The following is an 18828-nucleotide window of genomic DNA, read 5'->3' on the forward strand; positions in this document are numbered from 1 at the left end:
CCACTAAGTTACTTTTTTTTCTACTCTTAGCATCCCCCACGACTTTGAGGTAACAGAGACACACATGCTAAATGTATAAAATAAGTCTCGATCATCCTTTAAATAAAGTCTCTTTTATTAATGCATCATCCAACATGTTTTAACTGTTTCAGTCAGATACATACTTTAAATATACTACTATGCATTAGTTTATGTACAGCAAATCTGCATTTTGACACCTTAAAAAAAAATTACATTTCTGCTTTTGTATCATGTATTTATCAGAAATCTGGTCATTCTTTGTGCTCGCACTGTTACATCAACACAAATCCACACAAAGTAATCACAGCAATCTACAGAAAAGAACTCAAAGCAGCAGAAACTTTCCTTACTCTCAAGAGAAAATTACCTTAATAAAACTAAAAAAAAAATAAAAATACTGTGTTCTCTTCACACAAAGTGTATTACTTTCATAGAAAGAGTGCAATAAATTTTACTGACAGTAACGTCTGCCAAAACATCAGTAAAACATGAAAAATGAAGTGAAAATAATAAAATGATTTTCTAGTAGCAGCATTTTTTAAATTACAGTAATACAGTTAAACCCAAGCAAATCATTTCACAATTTCCTTCTTAGCATATTAATGCAAAATCCTTCAGCTTTTTAAAACTACACATTAAATAAGATCGTTATAAACAAAATAAGGCGGCAAAAGGATGCTTACACAGCCGTTCTGCAAACACCACTAAATTTGCAAATATAACTCCATGACTCACTCGTACAAAATATTCAAATCATACCCAGTTTACATTTGTGATTTCCCTTCACATGTAGTCTTCTTGGGTTTGCTAAAGTACTTCTAGCATTGCTGATGGTTTCACAACATTCTGTTGTCCTTTTCATTTGTAATTGTGTGCCTTCAATGTGCCCTAAATGTGCTCCAGTTTGTCAAAAAAACGCAATCTTTAACGTAAAATTTTCATTCTCAGGAAAAACATGCAATGTGGTCAGAATCGGTTGTGTTGGTTTAGCTAAAATCTGCTGCGTGCCAGCACACAACGGTGCTTCACAGTCCACAGTGACTGTCTGATCCCGAGGAAAGAAAATCAAGGTGCAAAATACAATAACAACGTGGAAAAAAAGTCTCGTACCCAGAGACTGAGCTCTTACACCACTGACGACCATCAACACCAAAGGTTTTGGTTAAACTTGTAAAACACAAAAGTGTAAATAGTCAAAAAAAGTGTGAAATAAAATGGCAGCAGTGCTGGAAGTAGACCAGAGGTGCACAAGGAGACGACCTTGAATGGGAAATTGTCCAAATTTAGATGAGGTATAGTTTTTTTAAAATTGTGCATGAAGTCGCAGGACTTTGTGATCACGCTTCGTATGTCGGACAACCTGATCACACCAACTGTTATAGCTCCACTGTCTATACAAGTCCTTAAGAAACTTCTGCAAAAGCCTTCAGATAAAGTTCTTTTCTGTGAAGTTTAAATAATGAGGCGCATGAAGGAAATATATTTGCAATATGCAGTGAATCAATACTCCAAACTGTCTTAGTGCTCTACAAAGCTCTCGCACATGTGAACGTAACTGGCATTAAGCCTTTGCAGAGTCAACAAAATAATCAGAGTTAAAGTGTTCGGGGGTCTGGTAGTCCAAGTTAAAGCAGCTCCTCGAGGCACACCTCAGCAATGGGCTCTCTCCAGTAAGAGAAGGAGCTGAACTCTGGGCAGCTGAAGGTGGCGTTGTGTTGTGTACTCCGCAGAGGGAAAACATGTTCCACCAGCTCACTCAACCGGCTGTATCTGCCAAAAAACAAAACAGCAGCAGTGAAAAACAATGACTGTCTGTCTGAGAGAAACAGCTGGCAGACACAAACACAAACTCCAGGGATGGGTCGCCTACTTACGATGTTTTATTGCCTTTAGCTTGTTCGAGGATCAGCTCCCCCTTGGGATTCACTGTGAATATTCGGCACGCAGGAACGCCCACCCTCTTATAGGCAAACACATCCTTGTATACAAAAGAAAAATGAGAAAAAGTATAATTTCATTCATTTATCATAAGAATTCAGTCAGATCTCAAAGAGAAAAACCTCAAAAGTACTAACAGCACAGGGACAAAATTGAGAAACTCACGCTTTCTCTGTTTCCAAAGGCAGCATAGAAGGGGTGTGTGTTTGGGAAGAACAAGTTCTTGATGTCTGTGAGGCATTCGATTTTGAACTTCTCAGGCTTCTTTTCAATGATTTCTCTAACAAGAAAGAAAGAATTAAAGAATTAACCTCAGTCCTTCTGCTGCTGGAGTGTCCTTCTTTTAACTGAGCTCATTTTTCATGACTTTCAAACTCACTGAATGACTGAATCATCTAATGAGCAGCCACAATGCACGACACCAACAGGAGTTAAACTTTTCATTTTAATGATGCAGGCTAAAGATAATATTTGCAAGTTTTGTTTTTTAAAGTTTCTGGTCATCAGCTGCTCCACAGTGTGAGAACGTGTGACTGGAGCTAAAATAACATTTCATAAAAGAAAAAGTAAAATGATTGTAATTTGCATTGTGATAAAAGGCTTCCTCTATAATTCTGTTTTATAGTCACTGTAATTCTCTTGGGAAGCACAAACATTTATTTGTGCATCTTAAATCATGTATTCATTCTAAGCTATTCAAATAGCGCTGTTGACTGGAACAAGCAGTACATAAGAAAAGGAAGGTTTTATTTTCTTACCTGTGGAAGGCTGAGAAGAGGCTGCTTGGGGAGAGGAGGAGGGGTCCCTGAGGCAGCAGAGTCCCTCTGTCGTTCACCCAGTGCAAATACCCTCGAGTCATGTCAGCCATGCCGATGGCTCGAGCCGAGCAGTACAGGAACTTGTAGCCATTCCTTCAGTGGAAAGATGTTCATGTTACTTGTTGACGTCTTTATGGCCTAACAGAGTGTAGTCATGGAAACTGTTACTGTTTCTTACTCATGCACTGAGTGGTAAAGCTTAGCAATTCCCTGGTGGGTCCAGTCTTTACCAAGCTGAGGTAGAATCTGACCAAACACATCTGATCTGTGGGGAAAGTAGATTTAAATACTAACAGAGCGGAGCATAAAAATGATACTGAGAGATCCATATTTGATGACTGAATGCTGCGTATTATCAAACAAAACAAATTAGAGAAGTTTACCATCATAACACTCCAACCTGTACACTCAAGTATAAAAAATTAAAATGTCAATACAAGTAAAACATCTGTGATTAATTAAAATGAGACATAAAAGGTCAGAGGGCATATTCACCTTTAAAATTGGTTAAAATAGTGCTTATTACTTCAGACTGTATTTAAAACACCACAAGTCACAAAACTGTAGTGAGCCTGATGAGGACACTGCACCCTGAGAGAGTAGCGATTGATCAATAACAAGGTAAATAGGTAAAGAAAACACAATTTTATCATCTATTTTACACTAACTGGCACTAAATTAAATTCTTTATTTAGATATTACACTAGAGATTGAGACAAGCATGTTAGGAAAGTGTTTAAATACTACAATGATACACAAAATCTGTTTGTCCACAAACTCCTCCAAGACATTGAGAACCAAACTTGGCACACAGGTACATCTTTGGCCCCTGGAGGTTCTCATCTATATCATATATAATGGTGTCATCCTGATGCATAGCAACCACCTCATAATGGGCTAAAATGGCCTGTTTTTAGCATTTATGCATCTATAGCACCAAATAAACAGAACTCTTGCCTCCGTATCTTTTACTGGTCCAAGTGACAAGGTTTGTGCTTAGCAATGTGAACTCCACATGGAGGCTTGTCTATTGACCTCTAAAGTCTAAGCAGTGAAACTGCAGTTCTGACTGTGCAGAAAGGCAAATTAGTACCCTCTTAGCGTGCTGTTGCTGATAAATATTTTGCCCTGTGCACTCTACTATATGCCGTAAAGCATAGAAGACTCAAAACACACTGAAATCTCATGAAATAAAGACAATACAAAGTATTTATTTAAGTATACTTATTCCCCATACTTGGTGATGGTCCCATCGATGTCAGAAATGATGACCTTGTCGTCCCAGTTCCACAGGTAGATGGTCCCTGCACAGCGACACGTTCCCTGGTACTGAGTGGTTATGCTAAAGGTCATATCATTTGGCCCCTCTCTTAACTTAAGGCTGGCCTGTAAGAGACAATGATTAAACTTTTCTTTTAAACACAAATACTGCACCAAAAAGTGTGAAAGTGAAGTATTACTTGCAATATAAGATACCTTCCACTACATGAGTAACATACTGAGCTTGATAAGAATGCTGGATATAATACATATTTGTTCATGTAACATCCTGCTATTGTGGCCACTAAATCTTAGCATTTCATTTACCTAATAGAGACCATAAACTTAAATGTAATTTAGTAATAACCATGACGGCAGTAATCTTTCAGACCCCCCCCCTTATTGTCCACATTCTCAATTATCAGCATGTTTATATATGTGTGTGCCATCTCTGTCACTTTCTGCATGAATGCCTGTGCTTGTGTTCTAACATTTTACAAATCATCTTGGTAAGATTTTACTACAGTTTGCACAAACATAGAAAACTCTGTTCTGTAGCTCAAGGCTGTATTGAGTCAATGATGGGATGTTTTGTAAACAAAATAAATAAAATATCTAATCTAGGGCTTTTCTCTGCACTTCACAGAAACAGAAATTAAACAACTCAAATGAGTCTGCTTGTAGTTTTTCCCAGTTAATCACTCAGTGGTGTGAGGTCTTACTATCTGATCAGACGAAAGGCGGAGGGATTTCTTGTAAGAGTGACATGGTTGTGGTGCTTGATTTTCCGTCTGCACGCGCTCAGTAGGTGTTAAAGCAGGAGCCGCAGCATTCAGCTCTTTAGTCTCATCATCGCTGGACCACTCTGAAGCTTTCTGCCTGTAGAGGAGAGTACAGTCTGAAGACCAGCAAATGGTGTCAAGAGTAGAGAAAATGGGCCTTGGCCCAGAAAAGAGTTAAGTCATTGTGAAGCTCTGTCAAAATAGGCACAACAGCAGGACAATTCAGTGACAGATTTATGCTATATCAAATATCTTTTAGGGAACGAAACTCCACCTTGCACCATCATTTATAGTCAAAAGAGGGCAGCAGACCTGCTAATTCATTTACTTAAAGTATTCATTTGCCCTTGACACAGTTTACACTGAAACTGAAAGCACTTTCAATGATTTCTACAATAGTTAAAGATAGAATCTGCTAGTTCAAACTAATGTTCAACCTGTTTTTTGTTTGGTTCCTGGACTTGTACTGATTTAGAGTTATGTAATGACAGCACTGCATGCTGACTAATATGCTAATCCACCCTCTGTGGGACATGTTTACCCAACACTGCTTGTCCTGATGTGTGACTCTAGTGTTGTGAGGAAGCCAGAGCTTTGTTGCTGACTCACTGTGTTTCTGGGGCCTGGTGGAGGGAAGGGCTCTCTGTGGTCAGAGACTCCTGTCTCTCTAACTTGGTCTCTGATGATAACTAAAAAAGAGGAAGAAATGTTGTTAAATCTATCTTATTGGAAATATAGAGATACAAAAAACAATGTGCAGTAAAAGTTTGTTTCATAAGGGAGTGAAGAGTCTTTACATAATGATGCAAAGCAGTGAGTGATGTAATGGTTACTGATGCATTTAGGTAACCTGTTTCTCATCTGACTCAAGTCATTTACAATTCAAAGTTACTGATTACCGCCCGCTACACTCGAAAATAGGAGTGTCACGTATAAAGTAAGAAGTTATTAATTTCATAGAAACACACCTGCTTCACGCTGCTCTTTCTCCAGAACCACCAGCGTCCCGACTTTTTGGGCATTTTCTCCTTCACCCAGGCCTCCTCTGTAGCCTGTCAGTCAAACAACAGAAGCATATGTATAAGTGTGCAGATGTAAGCAGCTAAATCTTAAGACTTTGCACTAAAAGATACCTTTGGCAGGTTCTTCTGGAAAGCTTGCATACTGAGTATCAATGGAGCTGCCAGTGTCCAGTTATAATACCTGAAATATGAGGAGGTATAACGCCTAGATGTTCCAAAGATTATAAAAAACATTGATGAAACAGTGCACCTGTTGGGTTGCAGGAAGACTGACCTGTTTGCAATTCTGACCACCAAATTAGGATTATCAATAATTGCTGGATTCTCTGCAAAGTCATTGTAGGTTATGATGTGCTCCATGAATTTTTCTGGAAGAAAAAAGATCATCATGAGCCACAATAAAAATAAAGATGCCAACCCATACTGCAAACTAATATTGCAGAGGAGCTGTTAGTAAAAACATATATACCCTGGTTTTCTTTTCAAAATAATTCAAAGCTTTATTTGTTTCGCACAAGTTTAATAACTGATATGGAAAATTACAAAGTGTGACCTTTTGCATATCTGCATTTTCCTCAAACAGACCTCAAACATAAACTTCTGTGTTAAACATGTGTCCTTGGCTGTATACTTTCAATTTTCAGCTCAAGAGGCTAAAGGCAGGTCAACAGGTAACAGGTGCGACCAGGAGCATGCTCGCTGTTTTTCGACATTCACGGCTGCGTACAATGACTTTGTCCTTCAGGGTGAGACTGTTATTCCTGCTAAAGGAGTTCTACTGTAACATCTTGACAACATTTAGAGTGACGGTGCATGTCATTGGGTGCTGGCCTGCCCTAGACACCAGATTTGCCTGCCTTCAACCTCCCCAAAGTGAAAATGACACACTGGCAGAGATCCAGCATGTAATCCAGAGGGCACAAGGTGTCAGAATCAGACTTCCAGGGAGGGAAAGCTACAGCTACCTTTAGAGATCTCCGAGTTCTCACCAACGCCTCCACACAGTGACAGTGTGACATCAGGCAGGTCTCCAGCAGAGTCCGACAGACACTCAGTGCCACTGTCTGCTGCTGCACTCCCCACTGACTGGGGTGACTGGGATCCAGAGCGTCGTCCTGTCTCCACCCAGTGTTTATTGACCTGTTCTGACTCACTGAAACAAGAGTGCAGGTTTAGACACTAAAATCAGAAAGTAGTTTTCATATTTGTGTTTCAAAAGTATATAGTGTTTATTTCACCATGTCTAAGGGTGCAGGACAGAACAGGGTAGCTGAAAGGGTTTCCAGGTATGTACCTTTTTGGGAAGTACCGGGCAGCAACGTCAGGCTCGAGTGCGGTGAGGTCTTCCAGGTAAATATCTTCTGGTCCCTGATGTTGGCTCCTCTTCCTCACGACTTTGTGAAATGAAAACAAAGGGTTGACTTCTTTGAAATTGCTGACTTTTTTTTTCACTTCTGCGTACAAAATGCAGCCCCAGACAGAGTATGAACTCAGGCCGGAACAGAAACCACATCCTTCCTGTCAGCATTCACATACTCTGAATGGGTTCAAGTCAGAAAGAGTGTCTCTGAAAAATTCTCAACTTTTTTCTCATCTTGGACTTATTTTTATGGATTGTTTCTTATGATATTTGCTTTACATTTTCAGGGACCGATTTAACAGTTTATTAGTAGCTCTTCTGTCAAAAACGGGGAACTGCTGGGTCTCTTTTTGTAGTCTTTTCTTATCCTTGTCATTAATATTATACTGTGCCAGGGGGGACCAAGTAAGGGAGGACCTCTCTCTGTAATAAAATGAAATGAAAGATTCAAAGCCTCCCTCCTCATCTAAACAATTCTCCTACACTTCTAAGAAGACATGCTTCTGCATCAGAAATTGCAGGAACTCTTTCTCCTGCTAATGATTTGTTTAAACTTTTCTATATTAAATCTGTAGGTTTAAACAAATTCCTTTAGTATATATGGCATTTTCAGATTAAGGTAAAAGTGTTACCCCTTCTCTTGATGGGTGAGTCGGTGGCTTTTGAATTGGCACTTGGGTCAGGACAAACAGCTGCAGAGTCTCCGGTCTGGTTACTACCTCCGCTGGCAGTCGAGCTGCTGTCCTGGCGGGTGGGAGGTGAAGATGTCCACCTGGCCTTGCTTGCATTTTTTGCACTGAGGTCAGCATTGCTTGAGCAGGGCTCTGGTGTAAAGCTGCTCGATATCAAACTTGAAAGGTCTGGCTTGGGTTCTGTATTGTTTGTACCATGTGATGAAGCAGCAGGGGGCTGCGCTTTGCAGCTACATTCATCAGGTTTGATGGTTCGGGGCTCAGGTTTTACGATACTGCAAACGGGATCTGTTGTTCCCCGTCCTCCTCTGGATTCTTCCTCCATGGCTTCAGAGCTCAAAATAACCCTGAAGTGTGTGTTCTCTGAGGGAGTGATGGTCAAAGTCTTTGGCTCCCATTTTTCCTTTTTGTTGACCTGAACACAATAAATAGCTTTTAGAATTTTTCAGCAACTCTCTAGATATATATAACTGAATGATATGAACTAGCACTAGTCCAAGTTTTAGACTCTTACCCTGGTAGATTCTGGAAATTCCCCCCAGGTCCACTGCATGTGCGACTCAGCCCTGAGCATGCTCTCTGACGGCTTCACCATCAGCTCCGAGTCACTCTTCGGTGACATGGGCTCAGGCACCTCCCTGATATAAGAAAAATAAAAGCTCTTATGATGCTGTAGGAGTAATTTGTTTTATTCAGCCCAGTCTGATTTAAATGTGTAAGTGTTTGATCTTTCTGCTTGTAGGAACTCTGTAAACATCTGAATGGACGAAACAGAAAAGGCCATACGTAGTGCAGGGCGACCAGTCGCCATCAGAGAATGGGTAGCTGTCCCATTCAAGGGCGGTGAGTGGGGAATGCTGTCTGTGGTCCATATTGTCCTTCATTGCAGACAGTGAAGATGCTCTGATGACAGGAAACAACAAATTAATAATTCAGTTACATTGAAGAACAGGTCAAATTTCAATTTTCAGAGTAAACATGTCTCCTCACCGTCCACTGTGTGCATTTTGCTCTTCATCTGAACTGAGATCACACAGCTCCAGCTCCCCGGCTGCAGATGCCGTTGTTTGCTCCTCCTTACGTGGCTCAGCTTTGTGCTTTCTTCTGCGTCTCTTCTTCTTTTTACCAGCTGAATTGGAGCAGGGGTGGAGGTTTACAGAGACGGGCTCTTCCAGACTGAGGGGCTGGCTGGTCTCTGCTGTTGTTCCCCCACATCTGGATTCTCTGCTCCTGAACAGAGGCTCTTCTGTGGGGATAGGTGAGGTCACCAAATGGGCTGGAACAATCTCCTGTTTCAGAGAAAAATAAATAAATACATGTACAAAAAAAGAACAACGATAGATAATTCAGCTCAATTTTTTCATATTAAGTGGGTAAAACTCACATTATTCTGCTCCGTCTCTTGGACAAAGAAGGCCTCTCCATTGTCTCCAAGCTTCATGTGTAGCTCCACAGGTTCTCCATTGATCTCTATATCAATCTGCAGTCAAACAACATTTCAAAAGATGCTTAAACTTTGTTCTCCTCAGATGGCCTCAGATTTTTTTTTACCAAACCCTAATGAGGCTTAACAGAAAAGCACAATATGTATGTCGTCACAGAAGCTTTAGAGTTAAGCCACAGAGAAAACTACTCGCCATGACTTCTGCCCATTATTTAAAACAAACAAGCCTTAAAGGCTCTCAGCATTAAATCCCCCAAATTATTGGTATTAACACCCAAGTGTGTTCAGTGAAGTACAGTAAGTGCTCTGTTTCACGCATTCACCAAAACTTGGTCAGACTAAAGAAAAAATAACATTGTTTCTCCTGCTAATCTTAATGTTAGCTGTGTTTTCCTGGGATCCAGTCATCTGCTGATTTTAGTGATTACTGGCCTCCATTTTTAAGCCATCTTCAAGTATTGGTGCTCAGTGCAGGGAATCAGCAGAGGCACTGATGATCTCATAAACATAAATGCATGGAATTCCAGAAGGAACCCAGGGACTCAAATAAAGGTTTTCATTTTTTAATTTTCCATTGATCTGCTACAATACTGGAAATAACATGTTCTTTAAACCATTAAAAAATGTTTTTCATAATTCTCTTCTACTTTAAACTCAGCTGTGCTAATTAAGTGACTCCAAGCACTTTTAAATTGTCACAAGGTGCATTTAACACCTGTGTTCTATTTTTTCCTGCTTGGTTTGTAGTAAGAAATGTTTTAAACCTCTCTGTGATTTACAGAGTAAGTGAAAACATCTTCAGTCAACCACAGACTACTTCCTGTTCCTGTCAGTCTTTCCTGCAAGTCTACAACAGACGGGCTTATTCTATATGTAAGACAAGGTTTTTGAAGAGGATAAAGCTCTATCAGCTGGGAATAAGAAGCTGAATTGAGCTTTAGTCTATGTATTCTGTCTCCATCCTCAGTTACCCACTATACAGAGGCTATAAATAGAGAGAGTGCAGTGTGCTCTTGTTAGAAGCAGAGAGTGGATTGGATGATAATGTGGTTGAGATGGAAAGAGAGAGGCAAAGAGCAGTCAGATGAACAGAAAATCTATTGTGCAGCTTCTTGATAACACACAGGTTCATTGTGCAACCTTGGACACCCCACATAATATAAAATTAGCCATTATGATCTATCTAAAAACATTTCTATGGTCGTTTTTGTTAACATTTAAACAGACATGTTTTACATTTATTTTAAAATCTGCTCCAGGATACTGAAATGTTTAGGTTCAAACATTTCCTTCAGAGCAGAGCAAGCACGCTTTCATTTAAATTCACCGCACACATTTGCAGATTTTTACACCTGTGCACTTCTACTTAAAGCAGACACTCACCACTTTCTCCCTGGAGCGCAGCACCCCCAGTTTTCCAAAGCGGACGTGGAAAGGAGAGCACTGGAACGTCCCATCGGGCTGTCGGACCACAATCACGTCAATGCAGCCTGAGAGAGTGGCCTGATTGATCCCTTTATAGAGCTCCTTTACTGTCACCAGCACCTGGCCTGCCAGCTGCCCCACATAGTTCATGGTGTTCACCTGTCAGCAAAAATAGCTTTCGTTAATTTAAACTTTACCTTCCAACCCCTTATATTGTCTGGATTAACAGCAGAATAAAATCACGAGGTCATTTTTGTGTCTTTCTAGGACAGGGTTCCTGTCGTGAGGCCCCTGTTGTTCAGAATAGCCTGCAAAGGAAATGCATGCCAGTCCCTAAACACAGTGGCTCTGTCCCATTTTCTTAAAGAGTCCTAGGCGATTGAGACTTAATCAGTGCCTCAGATACAGCACAGAGGCTGCTGAGAGCACGTTTCTGAAAGTGCTTCTGTGTCCACAAGAAGCAGAAGTTACAATCAATGGGACCCAACTTGGGTCATCTAGTTTTTCTCTCTGTAACCAGTTTGAGTGTTAACATGACAATCCTTAGCGGTTAGAAAAGACCTTTGTACAGTTTGTACAGCTGGCAATAAATCTGTGATGGTTTTATGTACAGTTTTACATAAACGAGCGAAACCTGTCTGACATGTCAGCCTGACTTTGTCTGTTAGAGGAAAAAGGAGTGATAAAACCTCAAATTTAGGTTAATTAAGAATTCAAAAAAATGCTACAATGACAATAAAGTGCATTGTTACACACTGGTAGCACAATTGTATTTTTACTTTTTCATTTTTACTAACATTTCTGTACTTTTTATGCACATCACTACTCACTATAATCATCACCAGCACTGAAGCCTTAAATACATATAATTATATTATTCTCTCATCTTTAAATCCTCATGTCTGCTTCATCACCTTTTATTGTTGAAGGGGACATGAGGAATGCATTTTATATTAGTCACAGATCACTTTAGAAAAACATTTCTGGTATTTTGACTCAGTGGTTAAGCAGTCATTTTTATTTCTACCAGAGTTTATCAATGCTATAATGACATGTCATTAACAGCCATATTATTAATCTTCTCTGAATGTTTCAGGTCATTCATGTCTGCTGACTAAAAGCTAAGCAAAGTAAAATCATTCTTTTTTGTTCTTTGTTTTAATTTTGTGCTATGAATCTCAAAGAATAGTCGAACAGACACTACAACGCGTCCCTTACAATAAAGACCTCTGAAAGAGAATAACAATAATAATAAGATGTGAAAAGGTGGTACTCATGAGCTGGTAAAGTTTGGGGAATCTAATTTGAAACACAACCCAAAGATCATTGACATATTAGTCCATCCGGCTGACGATTCAATATCATTTGCTGTGGCTGGAGAGACAGCCAGATGAGGCAAAACCTTTTTGCATTAGATGAATTTGATTTGTGACCTGATGGTTTTCTATCTACTGGTCCTGAAAGATAACCAATACAGAGCCAGTGCAGCACGAGTCCAAACTGTGTCAACTGTAAACTGTTAACACATAACCCTTTTCTACTGGTATTCATACAACAACATTATCCCTGAATCCAAATGTAATAAGATATTTCTCAGTCGAGGTCTTCCATGAACACAACCCCTGTATTAGCTTGCATAATAAAGCATAAGTCAGTCAGTGTAATAGGACTCTGTACTGTGGACAGTCGGATATATTACAACTAAGTAAGAACTGCAACTTACCACCACTGCAGTACACAATTCTTGTACTGTGACGGTTTAAAAGTTTAAAATAAAAGCATAAAATTGACAATTTATGGACTCATCGTAGCTAAAACATGATGTGTAGATGGACAAAGAGAGTTCACACCCAAGTGGATTAGGTTAAAAGGTTTGAAGGTGAACTCTGGCCTATGCTGTTTATAATCAGAACAGTCACTTCAGAAAAACCCACGAAATGCATTTTAAGGATATTTCTAACTTAAATAATTTGCAGTGATTTCAACACTAATTTTATTTTATTGCATTTACTGTAAAATAGGGTTAATGCCTTTGATTTAAACATTTTAAGCGGTGTGTAAGTTTTAAATCTAGATTGAGTAAACAATGAATAAAAGAAACTTCTTACACAACAACACAACACTACGACAATGTTATTGACTCAGATCACTGACAAAAATCAGTTGTGGTTACATTTATCAGAACTGTCTCATGCGTCCCTCATACACAAGCTATCACATTACACTTCCAGGTTACATTACATCATTACTCCGGCTAATGCAGTTTTGGGGTTTCCTGCTTTTCTCATGTACGTTCCTAACACCTCAGCAAACAAAGGCCATGTTTTCAGAGCTCAAATTTGTATTTACTGAACCTTATTTCATCCCTTCAGGACGTAAGTCGAAGTCGTACAATTGTCATTATATGTTCTCATGTTGCTCAGCACCTACAATTACTGTGGTTTAATGTGAGTTCAGGTGCTTTAATGTATGGGTTTGCAACAGGAAACATGACATGCAGATAATGAGTTCTCATATTTGTGTGGCCTAAATGGTAAAAAAATAAATTAAAAAAATGTGTTATTGTGTTGTGTTTGGGACAACAATTAAGAGACTAGATGCGAGCTGCTTACCAGGTGCTTGGACTTTGAAACCATTCAGCCTCTAAGACCGGCAGCCAGTGTTCCAATTAAACTCTAATGCGATTAGACATTAGATCAAAAACATACTCAGCGAACTACAATCTGCTGATAATAGCTGAAAATGATGAATACACAAAATGTGGTCCTTTGGAGATCCAGTCATATCTACAGCCATTAATTCTGCACATCAGGACCTTTTCATCAGTATCATAAACCTAACCTAAAGATAGTGTAAAGATGTTTAGTGATTGCAGCAGAAAGTAAAATGAAGTTAGGATTAAAGGACTGGAGCAGGTTTACAAGAGTAGATATATTCACAGTAGATAAGATACCTACTGTGAAGCTGATCACACAGTGGCTGGAAAAAGCAAGGAAGGAAAACTTAATCACTTTTCTTAATCAACTAATTTTTCTATAGAATCTAATTTCACCTTCTAATATTCCTCGTTATCAATGAAAATTCAAAACATTTCTGTTGTCTTACACAAATTTTCCTCACTCTCCCTTTCCACTGACTCAACAGTCAGGTGAAATAATAATATACAGACTGACCAATAATTAAAAACAGTATCATTCACAGATCCATCAGTTTCTGTCCTGCATTTCTTAAATAAATGACCACGAAAACACAAATACCAACCTTTATTCTTATTATAAAAAGAGCAAAGGTGAAAAAGGCCACCTTTGCTCATACTATTCAGTAAGACAGAAGTCAAAGCAGCACCCCAACTCACTAGAGTCCAGAGGGACTTCAGGTGCAGACGCTGGTCCCGCTGCTCTACAGGTGTCCTTCCTGAGGACTCCATGTGCTCCCTCCTCCTTTACCCCCCTTGTCCTCCTCAAGCAGCCTGCTCCTGGTTTGTGCCATGCAGCACAGCTCCTCTGACCTTTCTACATGCACTCTGAGGAAAAATTACCCCAGGCCTTAGCTAAAACGCTTACATAATCCAGCACCAGGCCCCCAGTCACGGACAACCTGTGCTTGAAATGTGTCTACAAGCAGTGCAAAACACCTTCAGGGAACACTTTGATCCAATGGATTTTGGTTTGAATAATAATTTACTCTATAAAATGTGAAAAACTATGCAGAACAACAGGTGCCAGAGCACATCACCATCCAAATGTTTCATATTTAAGAATGCAAAAGTAGGTCATGTAGGTCAAACTAAATCTGATTTGTTGGCACAAGACATAGATAGCCGTTACTCATTCTATGGAAACCATGAATGTATATAGAATACCAGCAATGTATCTCAAACTTGGGTGTTCAGTGCTGAGAAGACCACAAAGGTTACTGAATGTTGCACAGTGTTTAATGATACGATAACAGCATTACACTGTGTGCACAGAGTTCCTGTAATATCCTGTGACTTCCTGTCCTACTGTCAACCAAAGCAAGCTGTACCCTGATAACTGCAACGCTCGTGTTGTGTTCAAAACAGAAGTGTCTAGATGAGAACACAAAAACAACAATCAGAGCTCCCTGTTGAGTGCTGTTGACCACCGTCTGCTTTATCTGCAATGCACATGACCAAATTTAGAATGAGTTCAACTCCCACAGCACTTCTGTCTCACACATCATAAGCTCTATAAACAGATATGTGCATGTGAATTTGCAGAATGTAGATATGGGGCAAGACATTTCATTATTCTGGTATGTATTAAAAGTACAAAAGCCTAGTGAAATTTAAACAGGCTTTGGTTGCATGTAGGTAAACTGTCAATTTACTTTATTGGCCACCATACTGTAGCTCTTTATTAGTTTTTCTCTAAGCTTTCTCCCTGCAGACAGAAAGTTAAGTCTTGGCCCAGATATCCCCAGGCTGCACTTAAAGTCTGAAAATACTGGCTGATATCCCCAGAGAATTTGGCTGTAGATTAGCTGCTAGGTTCCCACATTAAAGATAGAATGGTATGATGTTCTGTACAGCTGGGGGGCCAAAGTGTGCAGACTTGAAATTAACTGAATTCATCCAGAACATAACAAGAATATACAAATCAAAAACAATATGGACAAAAAAGCCTTATTTTCCACTAGGAGGTGATTAAAAAACTACCCAAACTCATGATTTGCTTCATACCTACCAACAGCATAAAAGATGGACATCCTCTATTGTTCTACAAAGTGCAATTATGAATACACATATGTTCTAAAACTGGATGTGGCAAGCAAGAGGTGAACGAGGATGTGAAACTGTACACTCATTTCAGCTTGTAACTGATAAGTTGTTGCCCAACAACTTGTCAGATACAGCCAAAAAAAACAAAAACAAAACATAATTTTTAATATGGACTTAACATTTTATTCACTATGATGTGAAACTAGAGACCGAGTCCATAAAGTCATCAGGAGAGTGTTTACGGACATGAAAGAGCGAGAGAGCAGAGGGCATGTGCTGCGCTGACCGCTAGCTAAAGCGAAGGACATATAGTTTGTGTTGCGCTGGCCGCTGCGCTCTGCTTGTACGTCATTTTTTGCGGCCGCTCGACGTGTACTGGATACACCTGGTCCTTGTCATTTCAAAACATGTCTCTCTTTGACTTTGTATCCTCTACAAGAGTTTGCGTTGTATTATATCTATCTATCTATCTATGCATGTAAATGTGTGTCAAAAAGTTCACCAAACTCGGATACGCACATGCTTTCTTCATCGTCTTCTAGACTTTGACCACACATCCCTGAGTAAGCCGCGCTGGCACTGCGCAGCAAGAAACCACTATTGTGCAGCGCAAGTAATAGAAATGAATGGGTTTCAGAGAGCAGCACTGCACGTGCCAAATCATATGTGAAGGAACACACAGGCCTAGACTGGTCTGCAATCATCTTGCAACCACTGGTCATGATGGAAAAATTGTATTCCCTAACCGTGGTCCCCAGAGGTTGATGGCAGCCACTTGGAAAATGCTAACGTTCCAGTCACGCAAGCCCATAGACTGGTTAGTGACCCCCTTCCAACCACCTGTCGATAGGGAAAAACCTGTATTTCCCAACAAGTTGGCCAAAAAGCTCCTTGTGATTGGTTTGGTCGCTAGCGTACTGCTGTGGTCATAGTTTAATGTAAGTGACCAACTTGCCTACTAGGGGAACTTTCTCCATTTCTCATCTGTGTCGTACTTTTTCTAAATTTTGCTACCACTGGGCTAGTTGTTTGAGAGTGTTTGCAGACAAAGAAACAAACATAACCATAACAATTTGCTAGCAACCAAAGCAACAGCCAGACGCCTCCAGTAACCACTGCCAACCAGTTGAGGAATACGCATTTCCTTAGCAACCAGTGATCGTATCTCATCCAATATGGCAGACAGCTCTTGAGCAGACAGCACATGTGCGCATGTCACGTAAGAAAACCTCAACTTAGCAGGAAGTCTTTCCGCAAACAGTAGCATCATTCTGATATTTTTATTAATACAATTTCAGTCACAGTTTCACAATCTTTACACCTCTGCTGTTCTGACAGTGGGAGACATTTAAAAACAACAAAGACTATTCAGGACAACTAATCACGTATACACATTTTATTTAAAAAAAAAAAAAAAAAAAAGGTCTTAACATGCGAAAATGCTAAGAATAATGTCAAGTACAAAAATCGACACCTCCAGGTGGGCTGGAACTAAATTATTTTCATTATTTATTCATCTCTTTATCCTTTTTTAAATATACCTTTAATTTAATTTAATATACCATTAATCAAGTGTAGAGGTTTACAAATTAACCTAACAAGCAAAAGGTCTCTGGTTGCATTCTGAGATGAGACATAAATCGCTAGTGTCAGGATGTGTAAAAAAACAAATCCCCCAAATCAAACATATGGAAACAACCCAGTGTGGAATAAGGGATTACCCATTTTGATTAATAAAATGTCCACGTTGCCACACATGTTTGTCCACCAAAAGAGTCAAAAACACACAGCTAACACTATAAAATACTTTGGTAACATAAATGCTAAATGATGAGTCAATTATCAGAAATGTCAATTAAAATATAATATAATGATGAACTTTTTCAGCAAAAAATCCAAAAATAATTAAATAAAAACTAACTGGTAACGATGGTAAACAGCTCATCAGAAAATTAGTCAGCAGACCAACAGGCTTTTGCCTCAAATGTCAGCATTTGTGTGGGCGTCTTCCTCATTCACAGGACTCAATTTGTATTCATATGATGTAATTTATGGCACAATATAAATATAACACAATAATATAACAAAAAGCTTTACTTTTTTGGTTGCATTACAAAAATGGCCGGATACACATCCAGAACTCATCCTGGCCTGTCTCTCTGTATGGGATGACAGGACTTAAAGAGGTGTTAATCCTGTTTACAAGATTAGGACAAATCTAGCTTTCCCTGTCTTGGCACGTTCCTACTGCTCACTACATCCAACTGTCCAACGTGATTGTGAGTCAGCCAGGTGTTGTTTTGACCAAGGTCGTGTTAAAGATCGGTTTTCATTAAAACCTTTCACCTATTCATAAAAGAAACATATCAACACTGTATGTGTGTTTTTCACTTGACTTTCTGAAGCTGAAAATTCCAATAAGGCTTTATTTCAATTAAAAAATAATTTTAACAGTTTGTTTGTTTTTTAAATGTAGTAATTTCCCACATTTAAGTAGCTGTAAATGATTATGTTTGACATTTAGTCACTCCAAGCAGGAGGCTCCATGCACCTGTAGATTACATTCAAATTCTGCTCTCTAAATACCCAGCTTTAGTTTAGTATTTCTGTAGTGAAACCTATGAGGCGTTTAAGGACACAGCTGACGGGTTTAACCTGACAAAACCGGCGCTTATTATAATTTAACAAAACGCGTTAGCGTCACAAACCTTCATTATCCTGCACAGGCTGACTTCTACTCGATATATCAACTGTCCACAAGCGACAATCAAACAGGACTCATTAGTTACATACAAGCAAGCTAAATGTCTCCTTCAACCACTCCGCAGCAGCGCAGAGGGGCAATATTTAAACTCGGGAACTCAGGTTGTGCCTCTTTAAATTCTCCCCCAGCTCTTAAATGAGCGCAGTGAGGACAGAGAGCGGTTAAATCATCCTACCTGCTGGAGTACCGGCTCACCGCAGGGAAACACACAGTCACTCAGCCTCTCCGCCGGCAGTTTGCCGAGTCTCTCCGCCTTTACCGCCGCTGAGTGGAGAAGGAGCACACCACGTGACCATGAGGCCGCACGTGATTTCAGCGCAGGTGGTCAGGTGATTAAGTTAGTGATTAGCGAAGTCCGTTATTTGAGGTTTAGAGGTAAAATGGAGAGTTTGCTTAAAATGTGGTGTGCACAGCCTCAACTTTTTTTTTAGAGAAATATCAAAAGGATTCAAAATGAAGTCACATACTTTTTAATTAAGATTTGGTATCAGAATAGGCCTATGCTGCCCAACCATATTTTGTCAAAATAGCCCAGAATATGACTTTTAGGTCAGGGGTGTG

At 39.6% G+C, this 18828-nt stretch overlaps 1 protein-coding gene across 2 annotated transcripts; it reads right to left on the minus strand.

Annotated features, from left to right (window-relative positions):
• Positions 1-97: 97 nt before the first annotated feature.
• On the minus strand, positions 98-18571 carry LOC146511536 (phosphatidate phosphatase LPIN2-like). Of its 2 annotated transcripts, none has more exons than XM_085172441.1 (20): positions 18443-18571; positions 10721-10921; positions 9278-9373; positions 8884-9182; positions 8680-8796; positions 8408-8531; positions 7834-8308; positions 7136-7235; positions 6807-6994; positions 6116-6209; positions 5953-6022; positions 5788-5871; positions 5429-5508; positions 4760-4916; positions 4015-4163; positions 2956-3042; positions 2718-2870; positions 2125-2239; positions 1896-1999; positions 98-1791 (listed from the first exon to the last, which is right to left on the minus strand). In XM_085172441.1, exons 2-20 carry the CDS (start codon positions 10910-10912, stop codon positions 1647-1649), a joined length of 2829 nt encoding a protein of 942 aa, XP_085028567.1. In that variant the 5' UTR covers positions 10913-10921; positions 18443-18571; the 3' UTR covers positions 98-1646. The 2 variants fall into 2 exon arrangements, with proteins under 2 accessions (XP_085028567.1, XP_085028566.1); XM_085172440.1 differs by lacking the exon at positions 18443-18571 and adding an exon at positions 14118-16043.
• Between the last annotated feature and the right edge of the window lie 257 nt (positions 18572-18828).

Source organism: Neolamprologus multifasciatus, chromosome 9 (assembly GCF_963576455.1).
Source record: "Neolamprologus multifasciatus chromosome 9, fNeoMul1.2, whole genome shotgun sequence".
Classification (NCBI taxonomy): Eukaryota; Metazoa; Chordata; class Actinopteri; order Cichliformes; family Cichlidae; genus Neolamprologus; species Neolamprologus multifasciatus.

Excerpts from the sequence above, each read along its gene's own strand:
- LOC146511536 (XM_085172440.1), bottom strand. The coding sequence starts at position 14,189 with ATGGAGTCCTCAGGAAGGACACCTGTAGAGCAGCGGGACCAGCGTCTG. Across the intron at positions 10,922-14,117 it reads TGAAGTCCCTCTGGACTCTA|GTGAACACCATGAACTATGT; the intron begins GTGAGTTGGGGT and ends TTTTGCTGACAG. Across the intron at positions 5,509-5,787 it reads GAAAGAGCAGCGTGAAGCAG|TTATCATCAGAGACCAAGTT; the intron begins GTGTGTTTCTAT and ends CCTCTTTTTTAG.